The 14385-nt window shown below is 43.6% G+C and overlaps 1 protein-coding gene across 4 annotated transcripts in view; it reads right to left on the reverse strand.

The window, feature by feature from the left end:
• Positions 1–5495: 5495 nt before the first annotated feature.
• The window catches only part of LOC138192080 (paired box protein Pax-7-like), a 103672-nt gene continuing 94782 nt past the window's right edge, over positions 5496–14385 (reverse strand). For all 4 annotated transcript variants that reach the window (XM_069139262.1, XM_069139259.1, XM_069139261.1 and 1 more), the window contains exons 8-9: positions 11860–12124; positions 5496–7718 (exon numbers count right to left, since the gene is read on the reverse strand). In XM_069139262.1, the coding sequence (XP_068995363.1) occupies positions 7603–7718; positions 11860–12124 (381 nt within the window). In that variant the 3' untranslated portion in view covers positions 5496–7602. The remainder of the gene's footprint in view (positions 7719–11859; positions 12125–14385) is intronic.

Genomic DNA, 14385 nt, shown 5'->3' on the forward strand with positions numbered 1-14385 from the left:
TGAGTTCAACGAGAAGACTATTACCTGGGAGGAATTATTGAAAATAATAATGATGATAACAATAATAAATAATGGTTCTGAAAAGTTTATCTACAGCAGTATGACAATGAGCAAATATTAAGGTACTCAATAGGCTATTTGTCATATCACACATATTATTCTTTTTCTTCTAAAGCGTTTTATGAACGTAACTTTGTGCAGCTTTGATTGAATTAAAACATGCAACTGAAATGGTGTTCGATGACTTTGTTTATGATTCGTTGTAAGTTGTTTAACATTTTTGAAAACTGCTATTCATTTTCACACACACAATAATGGGAAATCGTCATGACGACTTAAAAACTCAGCCATCTTTGGAGCTCTATCACTCTCGGACTTTACAGTCAAAGCATCATTCAAACTGGAAATGGATCACAAGAATTTGGACTTTATTTGACTAAATTGGTGTCCAGACATCTTTTAAGATTTTAATATTATTACAGTTTAGGTTATTTGAATTTTTGGGGTGGAAATGTGTGTAATATTTGTGCGACAGTAGATGATGTCACAGTTTCCTCTCTACAATAACAACGTATACAAATCTAGACACAGGCATTTTCTTCCTCTTTTCACCCGGACTGACTCTCGTTGTGAAGAGACTTATGGTTTTATAGGAAATCTGCTCAGAGCCCAGAGTGCAGCAACCAAACCGTTCCCTGAAGTATCTCCTCAAAAATAGAAAGCGTGGGGTGTCTTTAACCTGATATAACCACAATGCTCTTATGTTTAATGGAGACAGCAGCAGGAAGTTATTCTGTACTTCAACTCCACCATCTCCGGCTAACAGTCTGCACACACAGCAGGAAGAAGAAGTGAAGTGCTTGCAGTGACACGGTTTAATCTCCAACACGTTCTGTGTCTGCGGTTCGGACATCGGACTTTATACTTGATGCCGAAGGAGACCACAGAGAATTACTAATAACACGACAACTTAACACCTTCAGACTTGAATTTCTGGAGATTTGAACCACACTTCTCTCTGCTACTCTTTCATAAAACACAAGAAGCAAACAGCTGCAACCCTCAACAGCAGCGAGCCGAACAGACAGAAGAGCGCCTTCAGGGATGGAAATGGTCAAATGGTCTCCAACTATACAGTCTTTTTAGCTTCAAGGTCGACAAAGTGCAAAATCTTTACCTCCCATTTACAGATTGACACACATCAGTGGCAACAGAGCGTTAAAAGCTGCTCGCCTGCCATTGGGAGAAACTTGGAGTTCATTTTCTTGCCAATGGAAACTTCAGCATGTTGACAGGAAGAACCAGAAATAGAATCGCCAACATTACGATGAGTCGGCAACCTGCTCGACCATCTGATCCACAGTCGCTGCAAACCCTGCCGTGAGGTGAGTCGTTGATGGGGTCAGAGAATTATGGAGCATTGTGCAGAAGAAGCTAAAAGTAAGACTGAGGCAGCGCTGGAAGGAGTACAGGGGAATGCTGGAGAACAAGTCATACGTATCAAATGTTGAAGTTTTATTGTTTTATGAAAAATATCTGCTCATTTTGAATTTTATGGCAGCAACACGTCTCAAAACAGTTGTGACAGGATCATGTTCCCCACTGTTACATCACCTCTTCTTTTAACAACACAGAATGCATCCTGTACCATCACAGATGCTGGCTTTAGAACTGAGCTGATAACAAGCTGGATGGTCCCTCTCCTCTTTAACCTGGAGGATGCAGCGTCCATGATTTCCAAACAGAATCTCAGATTGTGATCCATCAGACCTCAGGACAGTTGTCCACTTCACCTCAGTCCATCTTCAATGATCTCGGTCCAGAGAAGGCGGCGGTGTTTCTGGATCATGTTTCTATCTGGTTTCTTCTTTGGAGAGTTTTAACATCATTTGTGGACGCAGCGATGAACTGTGTTCACAGACGATGGTTTTCACAAGTGTTCCTGAGCCCATGCAGTGATTTCCACTCCAGAATAGTGTGTTTTTAATGCAGTGCTGCCTACATGCTTGTGGGTCTACAGTCACTTCCTGTTTCCATTTAGTCTTAGTCTGTTAATCTCTATCTTTTTATTTTAAGCTTTGAACAAATAGAAATATGAATCTTTAAATATGTTTCTAATGGTCATTACATATTTGTCAATTTCAAGGTTAAATTACTTTTTAAATTAAATTGCAGAATATGATAAAATGCTGTTATCTTAAAAATACAACCTTGGCATTCATCAGTCGGTACATCTTCCTGTTTGCAGATCACTGCAAATAAAAGGTTGTAGCAGCTTTGTTTATTAAATGACATTGTAGGTTAAGTTCTATTCCCACACAATGACCAAACATGAAGTGAAATGTAGCAGCGTTTATCACACTGTCTATACGAACATGCAGATAAATCATAAGCGTTTTATCTGGTGCTTTGTGGAGCTGGTTGGACGTCAGCGAGTCGTGTTGCCTCTGAAAGCAGGAAGGCTTTTTCAGAGCAGCTGTCAGCTCAGACGTGTTGACTCAGATGTGCTAAAGTCGTCTTCCACAATGAGGCTGATTGAGGGCCCGGTGTCAGAGCAGAGAGGTTAGTAAGACACCCGGCTTCCTCCCAGCTTAATTTCAAAGTGCTACTGGAGTGAGGAGATTAGAATGAGTGGGGTGCAGAGAGCGAGGGGGCAGGGAGCGAGCGGGGCGCTACAACAGAGGTAGCATACAGCTCGGTAATCGTACATTCAGGGGACTGCTGCGATAAGATATAAAGAAATAACCTGACACTTAGTGAAGTGGGAAGGTGCAGCAGGAGCAGCCGGGGGGGAGCGGATCAGAAAAGATGTGATGTCTCACTTTCTGTTGTTGTCGGGGAAAATAAAATCTGGGAGTGAAACATCAGACGGGATGGTGCGAACAACAACAGTTAATATTTCACATTCATTCTTTTCTGTTTAACTTCTGCAGACTGACGTTATTAGCCAATCAGGAGAATCTGTCTGCGGTAAGCTGATTGTCGAGGTCCAATCCCCTTACTGGGGCGATCAGACAGCTGGGGCCCAGGTACATAATGTATCCTGGAATAATTATAGGATTTAGGGAGATGTTCGGCTTTGTAAGTGCTTTCATTGTGACAGAGATGAGTGTTTGACACAGCAGTACTCCCGGCGCACAATACCCGAGGCCTGCAGTGGCGGGGGGGGGGGGGGGGGGGGCAACCTCAGCAGACATGTCCTTTAATCGCAGCATTCTTCAAGGCACTTTCTCCTCTCGGTCACAGCGATAACATTTAGGTTGACTGAAAATGATCAGCGCTGTCAAACCCTCGTGGCTCCACTGATCCTGCCGCTGAGGTTAATTACGTATTAAATTACATTTTTTTCCAAATATTTTTAAATACTTGAATCTTCCTTTCAGTGAAACGAGTCAATACTTGGTTAAATCTTGAATATTTTATTTTAAAAAACAAAAGCATTACATTCTGTATGATGCTCCAGTTGTGTTTCAGCTGGAAAATGGGGAAAGTGGTAAAAAAACATGGACAGAATGGAGACCAGAAACATTTCAAATTTGACATTTATACATGTTGACATTTTTTAAACGGTTTAATAAAGTCTGACTGAGCTACCTGATATCCTCCGTTCCATTTGTGCCTGCTGACAATCTGAGTAGTGATGTTCACCAAACAAGCCCGATTTGACCGTGTTGTCTCGATAACTGGAGATGAAGTGTGAAGCAGGATTTAAGTTTAGCGAGATAACTTCAGGGTTAACTCAGGTTACGAAGGTGGGATCCATCCCTGTACAAACTCCACCCACCGACCAATCAAATCTCTTGAAAAATGTCATCACTGATTGAAGAAGATCCGGCCGAGCTCGGTGTGCTGAAAGTGAGGTGTTGGAGACATGAACGATAGGAGGATATATACATAGCATGTCGTACAAAATATCGTAAACGTGTCATACTATAGTGTTGGACGACATATATAGTATGACTGAAAAAAATATTTTGGACCAAATACTGTAGGATCACTTTTTTTTAATATATTTTGGAAGACATACTATAGCACGTCATGCTATAGTTAGTTGTCCAAAAGTATCATCATATGTTGTCTAAAATGTCATAAAAATATCTTGCATGTGCGTGTGGTCCAAAATATCCAATGAAATATCATCGTATAATGTTGTGTTATGTGTGAACAGAACAGACACGCAAACAGGAACAATAAATAAAAAACGTTTTATTGAATATGTGCATGTGTGCGTTTGTGTGTGTTTGTGTGCGCGTGTTTGTGTGTGTGCGTGTGTGTGTCCGTGTGTGTGTGTGCGTGTATGTGTGCATGTGCGTGTCTGCGTGTGTGTTTGTGTGTTTGTGTGTTTGTGCGTGTGTCCGTGTGTGTGTTTGTGTGTGTTTGTGTGCGCATGTTTGTGTGTGTTTGTGCGTGTGTGTGTGTGTGTGTGCATGTGTGTGTCTGCGTGTGTGTGTTTGTGTTTGTGTGCGCGTGTTTGTGTGTGTGTATATGTGTGTGTGTGTGTGCGTGTGCATGTGTGTGTGTGTGTGTGTGTGTGTGCGTGTGCATGTGTGTGTGTGTGTGTGTGTGTGTGTGTGTGTGTGTGTGTGTGTGTGTGTGTGTGTGTGTGTTTGTGAGTGCATGTGAGTTTGCTGAGAGGGGACACGTCTGGAGGATGTCTCTGATTCCAGAGGTTGGACCAGCAGGACGTCTGGATCCAGCGAGGGATCATCTCAGGAGAGTCGACTAGTGATCTCTGAGGATCCATGCAGGACTTCAGGTGAGTTTGTCTTGTCAGGAAGACAGGACAGGTGGACAGACAGACAGGTGGACAGACAGACAGGTGGACAGACAGACAGACAGACAAACAGGCGGACAGACAGGTGGACTGAGTCAGGATGAGGACAGACATGGATCAGAACCAGACAAGGAACAACGAGAGTCCAAAGTCACAGCGAACTGCAGCAGGCTAGTACCAGCTGATCTGGTATCAGCTGATCTGGTATCAGCTGATCAGCTGATGAAGATGAAGTGCAGCAGGGTTGAAATACTGTCAGGAGGTGATTGGTGGAGTGCAGCTGTGCCAGCGGGACAGAGGAGAGGAAGAGGGTGGAGCCTGGAGGAGGGAAGAGGAGAGGCCACACCCACCAGACACAGACCACAACAAAACACAGGACACATGAGAGCAAAGAGGATTGAGGAGAAGAAAGGAGATGGAAGGAAACCCACTGGGACGGTCAGAGATCCTAATTCTCCAGAGTTTCTGCACAATGACTTGTTTCTGTTTTTACTTTAACAACTTCAGATTCATTTTCAGATCACTTCAGAGTTTATTGACTTCTCCAAATAAATCCTCTCTTTCCCTGTCAGAAGTACACCGATGGAGATGTGTTTGTTCTCGTTGGGTTCTCGACACGATCACATCTGCTAAAACCGTGTGAGGACGAACTTTTAGAACTCAAACTCCTTTTTCCATTTGACGGAGCGGAGTGACGACAGGACGCGGCGGTCTCGTCCGGTTGTAGAGCTTTAATGAACAGACAGTAACAGAGTTACACCACGAGGCCGAGGGGAGTAAATGCAGATACAAACGTCTCGCTAGTCTAATACTTGGTACAGGTAGAATAAATTATACTATGGCGACAGACACATGCCAAACTGAAGCTGAAGAAAACCAGCAGAGGCCGGACCAAGAGGAGAAACACAATCTGTACATGAATCCTTAATGTTCCCCTCGGTTTGCTGTCAGTGAAAAAATATATGTACACAAGGTCAAAGGTCAACACAGCCAGCATCCACGGTGGCAATGTGGGTGGAGATCATTATAAAAGTCTGGATGAAACAGTGATGGCTGCCGTGGGGAAACATGGACATCAGCGTCCAGCGGGAATGGAAATGAAGTCTTCAGACGTTTCATGGCTTCGTCTCAGCGGAGGACCGAAGACGTCAGACACAAGACGAGCTGATCGCGACTGATTTGGTCTTTTTGAATCCTCTGAACACGAAGCTCCGAGCAGACGGCCGAGCAGAAAGCTTCTGACGGCACTTCTTCATGGAAGTACGTTGGGCTTCATGTTTGATGCTGACATCACAGAAATCTGTCAGAACTTCATGAAAACACACAAATTAACGTCTATTCAGGAAGTTGTTTGGAAGCTGGTATTTAAATCGTGGTCGAGTAAAACACACTGAGCATTAAATACCTTTTGAACTTTTTATGGACATTGTTAACTGCAGCTGGACCCAGACCTCCTGCAGAATTTCATAATAAAAGTGGAAGATTATCATCTCTGCTGTTTCAGTTACAAACAGGAAGTGCAGAGTTTCATCGTGTTTTGTACTTAAGAAATGTAAAACGACGATCTGCTGCTGGATACAGACGGATTCTGAAATATTATTAAATGTCCTCACTGGGATTTGACATGTGGATAAAGTGTCTGTTTTAAATGAGGCCTGGTTCTGCCTGCAGTGGAGGGAAATGAAATCTAATATTTAAGGATATATTTTTAAAATCACTTTTGTTGAAACTCAACTGAAAAAAACATTTTAGGATTCAGACTAAACATAGTCACATTTATACTTCCCAAAGGAATCATTGAGCACAACGTAACTGTGGGAGATAATATATCGATAAATACTCTATAAAGCCATTTCATATCTAAAGGGACGGACAGTTGGATGATTGCTATTTTTATAGATAAATGGAAGAAGTAAACATTAACTTCAAGAATGTAAATTAAGATAAATCAGTGATGATTGTTTCCACGGTTCCTGCAGAACGTTTCACTCCAACAAAGTTCTGAAGGACGGTCTCAGTTCAGTCAGCTGATCAGTCGGGAGGTGGTGCTGTTGATCCGACGGGCTGCAGAACCGAGACATCTCCTCATCAACTCCTCACACACCAACACACCTCCGTTCTTTTTAAGCTGACACTACTTTGTGCTGATCTTCAGTTAAAGTCGACGAGTTTCATACAAAAAGAAATCAAACGTTTTCAGCCCATCCGTCGGGTCGAGCTGGTCCTGGTTCTGGTTCTGGTCCTGGTTCTGGTCCTGGTTCTGGTTCTGGTTCTGGTTTTGACCGGAGGGAGCTGGAGCCCTCGTTGTTTCTGAATCGGTTGAGAGCCTCACCTCCATCTGTGGTCGCAGGAACACCGTGCAGGAGTTTGAGGTAGCATCGTGATCCAGAAGATGAAGAGACGCTTTCATTTCCTTCAGCTGCTCTCAGACTCACAGGAAAGTTTGAAAACCGATGAACTGAGGCTGAAATGTACTTAAATCTTGTCCTTGAACTGAGCTCAGCGTGACGCAGATTTAATGAAGTGGTAATCAAGTTTGTTTTATGGAGGTTTTGTTGAACTGAGGAAGACGAGCTGTTATTGCTTCATGTTGGTGTCGGGTGCTGAGGGACGATCTGCGTTTGTGTTCCAGTTCAACGGAACTCTGATGGACAAACTTTGGTTCTGTTGGTCCCATGAGGAATGTTTAAAGCTGTGTCTTCTCATGCTTCAACTTCACCAGAGCTGGATATCAGCCCACATACAGTCTGTCTGGGACACACCTGTTCTGGAGCAGGAGGTGCGGGTTGTGCTGGTGACCAGGTATGTTGGGTATGTTCAGGTGAGTCCTAGTAGGCCTGGCCGGTCTCCACCTGCAGCAGTCCGAGGACGGCGGAGTGGTCGGTCAGCTTCATCCTGCGCTGACTGGACAGACCCACGTTCTTGGCCAGGTAGTCCACCGCCGCTGCAAAGGACGACAGGAAGCAGGTTAGCGAGGACCAAAGGAAGTCTGGACCCCTTCAGGAAGCTTCTGCAGCTACGCTTCTTCAGATCAAACTATTATACTGAAAATATGACATTTTACAATAATAAAAGTCAGACTGAAGTCCTGAGGTCTGACTGTCAGCAACTCATTCATGTGGAAACACTTTACTGTCAGATCACAAGATTTGATAATGCTCTAATGATGATTTAATAATGATTTAATGTTGATTTAATAATGCTCTAATGATGATTTAATGTTGATTTAATAATGCTCTAATGATGATTTAATGTTGATTTAATAATGCTCTAATGATGATTTAATAATGATTTAATATTGATTCAATAATGCTGTAATGATGATTTAATAATGATTTAATGTTGATTTAGTAATGCTCTAATAATGATTTAATAATGATTTAATGTTGATTTAATAATGCTCTAATGATGATTTAATAATGATTTAATAATGCTCTAATGAAGATTTAATGTTGATTTATTAATAATTTAATGATGATTTAATAATGATTTAATGATGATTTAATAATGATTTGATAATGATTTGATAATGATTTAATAATGATTTAATTATGATTTAACAATGATTTAACAATGATTTAATGAAGATTTAATGATGATTTACTGATGATTTAATGATGAGTTTATTTCAGTGGTTCAACATTTTTTTACAAAGAATTCATAATGATCATGTCTAATAATTCATAATCATTGATGATTTACTTAAGTTAATGCTTGAATTAATGTGAAGGTTGTTCATGCATGACATCATGAATGAAAGACTTTGAACTTATGTTACTTCCTGATGAATCATGAAGTATTAATTCAGGATTTCATACAGGAATCTTTGATAATTCATTCACATTTAGGTGAAGTTTTATTGATAATGGGACTGTGAAGATTAAAATCAGCAATAAAAAGTCTGGAAAACATCAGGAATGTTCATCTGAAAGATGTGAAGGGGGCTGTCCCTGTCTGGTTGATTGACAGCAGTGTGAGCCAGTAGGAGATGTAACTGCATGTCACAGAAAGAGCACACACAAAGCTGCATTATGAAATCAATAAAATATTAATTTCTATCTTTCCTTTCTGTTTTTTTTCTCAACAAACACGTGAGTTCAACAGATAACTATTTATTTGGAATATCATGCAGCAGCAGGAGAAATCATTTCTGTCTGACCTTAGAATTTAAAAGATTTTCATAAGCTTCCATTTTATTTCCATGTTTTGTTCTTGGACACACACACACACACACACACACACACACACACACACACACACACACACACACACACACACACACACACACACACACACACACACACACACACACACACACTCTTGTTAGGAGGACATGTAGATATTGAACATCAGCAGACTTCTTTCAATGTGTTCGTATTGTTGCAGAACAATTTGTGGTACAATATCTCCGCTGGCGCAGACTGACACGAGGACACCACGTGTGACAGACAGACAAAAGCAGCCAACAGTTTGTCTCGGCAGACAGAAGACAGACAGGCAGGTAGTCACTATAATAACCGGGCTCTCTGAAAGCTGACATTAATTCTCAGCATCTCTCCTCTCAGAGTTGTGGATGTTGCTCCTCCCTGGTTCAGCTGATAACTCCTCTTTCATACAGAGGAGGGGTGACAGATGTGATGTGACACGGTATGTGTGTGTGTGTGTGTGTGTGTGTGTGTGTGTGTGTGTGTGTGTGTGTGTGTGTGTGTGTGTGTGTGTGTGTGTGTGTGTGTGTGTGTGTGCTGTGGCTATTGGGTGGAGATAAGTAAAGCACGTCAGTTAAGGAGCTGGTGAGCACAGAAAGGAAGCTGTCACTCCTGAGCAGAGGAAGGAGAGAAAGAAGAGCACCTATGTGTGGGCTGGTCTGTCTGCCAACATGTCAGTCAGCCCGACAGAGAGTGGGGGAGCAGTGTGTGTGTGTGTGTGTGTGTGTGTGTGTGTGTGTGTGTGTGTGTGTGTGTGTGTGTGTGTGTTTCACATGGGTTTAGTTAGGCCCTCTAAAGGAAGCTGTTTTTTCCTGTCAACCAGGTTTATACCTTAAATCCCTGTTGAGCAGTCACACTGAGAGTCCTCTGCCTACTATCTGATAACACACACACACACACACACACACACACACACACACACACACACACACACACACACACACTCTTCAGCTGTTTTGACAGCATGTACTTTAATCTGTCAGGAGTTTCCTGAATTAGAACAAGAGAGGAGTCAAATGTCTGACGTAAACTGTTAAAGATGTCAGCAGGAGGTGGAGGGGGGATGGAGGTGGAGGTGGAGGTGGAGGGGAGTGGTGGAGGTGAAGGGGGGTGGTGGGCTGCAGCCGAACCACTGAAGTCCCATCAGACAGAGATGTTCCAGGTTTAAGTGAAACATCTGTGATCGGTGATGGAAACGATGGACAACGTTGTGATGAATCTGTTAAAGAGCTGAAGGATGTTTGGATGTTACAGATGTTCAAACCTCATCGTTTACATCCAGAGCCAACAGTCAGGGGAACGAGATCAAAACAGGAGGTAGAAGTGTGATTTATGTCCAAACCTGAACCACATCATAGCTCTGACATGATCACATACTGAGCAAAGAGAAAATTGGAGAAATGTTGGAAGTGAAATTTCTCCTCAAAGTTGAGACCAAAATTTCACTGCATGTTGGGCCGTTCGGCCATCTTGGTGCCGTTCGGCCATCTTGGTGCCGCTGGGTTCATGTTGAGACATGAAAATATCAACTCGGCACAAACACAGAAAAAAGCCTCTTCTGCTGCAACAAACTGCAAACACTTTAACGACGGGCAGCGGACAGCGATGGGAGAGCAGCTGAAGGAAGGTCAAAGGTCACTTTATCACCTCAGAGGTCCACCAGCTCGTCACACTGCTTCCTTTCACTCTAACGCTGGTCGCCCTGCCAGCCGGGTTCAGGAGCAACCAGGAAGGAGGCGGCTCCACCGTCTCAGGGCGTTTTGGACTGGAGGACTCCAAAGAGACCTGCGAGGTCCGTTTGTCACTGAAGGCCCAGATGAGCTGTTCGATAGAGGCTAACTCACCGTGGAGATGTGAGATAAATGAGGAGCTTCAGTTCCAGCACGGGTCGGTGAGTAGCCAGATGGAGGAGGAAAGTTGCTTAAATCTTCAGCAGCCATCAGACTCAGAACAAACTCAGCTCACACAGCTCAACATCTGATGGTTCAAATCTTCCTCCAGGTTGAAACACGGCGTTAAACAACAAACTCACAACAGGATAAAGTGTCAGTGACCATGTGTGAACCAAATGGATTCTCAGCTCAGACTGACAGGAGCATGTGTAGCTCCTCCCACTGATGAATTCACCATGTGATGATATCTGCAGCCATGTTGGTGGAGAATAACAGAAGGGTTCTTCAAAACCACTGAGTTGGTGCCGAACTATCGATACCAAGTCAAAGCCCGAAAATCTGAAAACATGACAGTACTGTGTTTTCTATTCAACGCTGGAGATCCTGGACGATAACGACAACAATAACAATAATGTGGAACGGCAGCTTTAAGTGTCGACAAACGTGGAACTGTCACGCCGAGACATCGCCAAGCGTAGCTATCTCACACGAGCAGATAGCGGATGGCAGAGAGATATATTTGGATCTGTACCCAGAATTCATAGTGAGCAAGTTGAAGTTTTCATATCCTGAAATGTTACTTTGCTGTTTCTAAATTACACGCCGTTCCCGAAGGCAACACCAGCTGAAGGAAGCTGACGTGGTGATGAAGAGGTGCTGAAAGAAGCTACAGATTCAGACATGAATCCACTGTTACCTCAGACATGAGGTACCAGTGACCTTTAACCTCTGACCACCAACATGTTCATCTCTGACTCCAAGTGAGCATTTGTGCCAAATTGGAATAAACTCCGTGGATGTGCTCATGACAACGGAACAGAAACAACCTGAAAACATCACATGCAGATCTGCAGGAACATGATGAAGTCCTCATGAAAATAACTGCAACTATAACTCAGAAATTACAGTATTATAATAACTTGCCCTAATAACTTAATATCAGTTAATATCCCGTTAAACTCTCCTCCTGCTGGTTAGCTGAACTCACTCTGTCCGTACTGGCTGTACTGGTAGCCGGCAGCAGCCACGGCCGGGTCCATGCTGTAGCTGGTGCTGCTGTATGTGGGAGGGCAGTAGGACTGGGAGGATGGGAGGCTGTCCACCGTCTTGATGGAGGCCTCGGCCGACCGCTGGCTGCAGCTGGCTGAGATGCTGTTGGACGAGGAGGAGTCCAGCGTGCTGTGGAGGGGGGAGATGGGGAAGTCGTGCTGCTGGGAGGAAACGCCGCTGGGGTTACTGAGGATGCTCATCACCTGCAGACACACAGCACAGGAGGCTTCTTCACATCTAAACACCTGTTCAATCACAATCTAACATGGAGCTCTAAATTGGCTGGTATTATTAATAACAGGATTACATACAGCTCATATCAGTTAGCACACCTTCATAAAACTATTCATCTGTTAAGTCACGACCTTACAGTATTATTGAGAGACACCCAACAATCTCCCCGTTACTGAAGATATTCATACGTATAATAATGAAACCTTTTGATTTGACTGAAGGAGAACTCGGTATGATTCACTGTGTATCTGTGGAATGAAACTAATGTTGCTCAAAGCGCAGAAAACAAACTAAACCTCACTGATTTTGAATGCACTTTAAAGTTAATTAATAAATAAAAACTACGTTGTAACCAACCATCAACCATCAGTGATGTCATCAACCATCGACCATCAGTGATGTCATCAACTATCGACCATCAGTGATGTCATCAACCATCAGTGATGTCATCGTTGGTTCGTGAACGTTATGAATCCTCCAGTTCAGATTCTGTCCGTCACCATCTTTGCTAGTTCGGAGCGGTTTGGAGCAGGAAGTGACCATATTTGGACGAGCTGGGGGAGGAGCCAGCGGTGGATCTGACCGATCTGATTGGAAACCTGACGATACTACGTCCCGCCCACCGGTAGCTGTAACCTGACTGCACCACAGGCCTGTCAATCAAACAGACACGCCCCCAAAAACAGGTCTTCTTGAATCTTCTTTTCTAATGAATGAGGGATTATTTTCAGATGGACCTCCAGAAAACTAAGAAGAAGGAGTGATTTTAGCTAACAACACCGAGATAACTGATGGACACATTTTATTCACTTTGGATTTGATGAGAGAAGTTGAATGGGAGTCTATGGAGCCGGAGGCTTTTTGGAGCCGACCTCTAGTGGCACTCGCTGGTATTGCAGCTGAAGACACTTCTGGATCAGAACCATTTTACAGACCTGAAGCTATGAACTCTTTTATAAACAGTCTGTTGTTGTGATATAATTATGTTTGAGAGCATCTTCACTTTTACTGCCTGAGAGTCACAGCGTGTCTGTATCTCAGCTGATCAGAGCGCCCGTCAGCTGCTGGATATTTAAATGTCTGCAGGGGTGAACGACCACTCAGCACCAGTCAGTCAGACTCAGGCAAAGGTTTCTGTAGATACAGAATGAAAGTGTAGAAACTGTTGGTGAAGACAGATTAAATATGAATAAAGGTCATCGTTTAACTCGAAGGATGGAAGATAGTGAAAAACAACACACACAGATAGACAGACGGTGGATTAGGTGATAAAGGTCCATTTCAAACAGAGTGGGGTCTTTAACAGATGAAGAGATGAGAGGAGAGCAGAGGTCATGTTGGTTATCTGTGAGCTGCACAGGACCATCTCCTGCCCTCTTTAAACTGCGATCACACCATGATCTCATCTATTCATTTATTCACCATTGAACTGGCTGCTCAGTTCAAAACCGTTCAAAACAGTCAGCCGATAGATTATTTTGTGGACACAGCGATGAACTGTGTTCACAGACGATGGTTTTCACAAGTGTTCCTGAGCCCATGCAGTGATTTCCACTCCAGAATAGTGTGTTTTTAATGCAGTGCTGCCTGAGGGCCGAAGATCACCACCATCCAATATTGGTTTCCAGCCTTGTCCCTTGTGTTCAGAGATTTCTGGAGGAGGAGAGGAGAGGAGAGGAGAGGAGCAGGAGAGGAGAGGAGAGGAGAGGAGAGGAGAGGAGAGGAGAGGAGAGGAGCAGGAGGCTCAAGATCATGATTTGAGATCTTTTTGGTGCAAATGAATCAGTTTGTGATCCACAGAGTCCAACAGGGAGCTCTTTAATGCCGGAGGGGACCGTAGGTGACGCTGTGAACATGATGAAAGCCGAGGATCCTCTGAGGTCATGGTAGAAGTACATGTGAAGACTAATGACATGAAGCAGGAGAAGTGAGTGTGAGGTTGGATGTGCTGCAGCCAGTCGACGCCCACATCTCATCCGAACCGCAGCAACAAGAGCAGCTTAACACTCTTCTACCCACTCAGTCAGGCAGACGGCACCCTGGGCTCTGTTCGCTCCACGAGGGAGGAGGAGAGGAGGAGGAGAGGAGGAGGAGGAGAGGAGGAGGAGGAGAGGGGAACACGCCGAGTGACAAATAAAGAAAAATATATCCTACAAACATTCCATCAGTGGGTCTGATTTAAATTCCTGCGCGTCTCTGGCAGCTTCCTTCACTGGGTCTCCTCTCTTAT

This window comes from Embiotoca jacksoni, unplaced genomic scaffold (genome assembly GCF_022577435.1).
Source record: "Embiotoca jacksoni isolate LCO1_2020_lvr unplaced genomic scaffold, fEmbJac1.0.p SCAF_80, whole genome shotgun sequence".
NCBI classification, from domain to species: Eukaryota; Metazoa; Chordata; class Actinopteri; family Embiotocidae; genus Embiotoca; species Embiotoca jacksoni.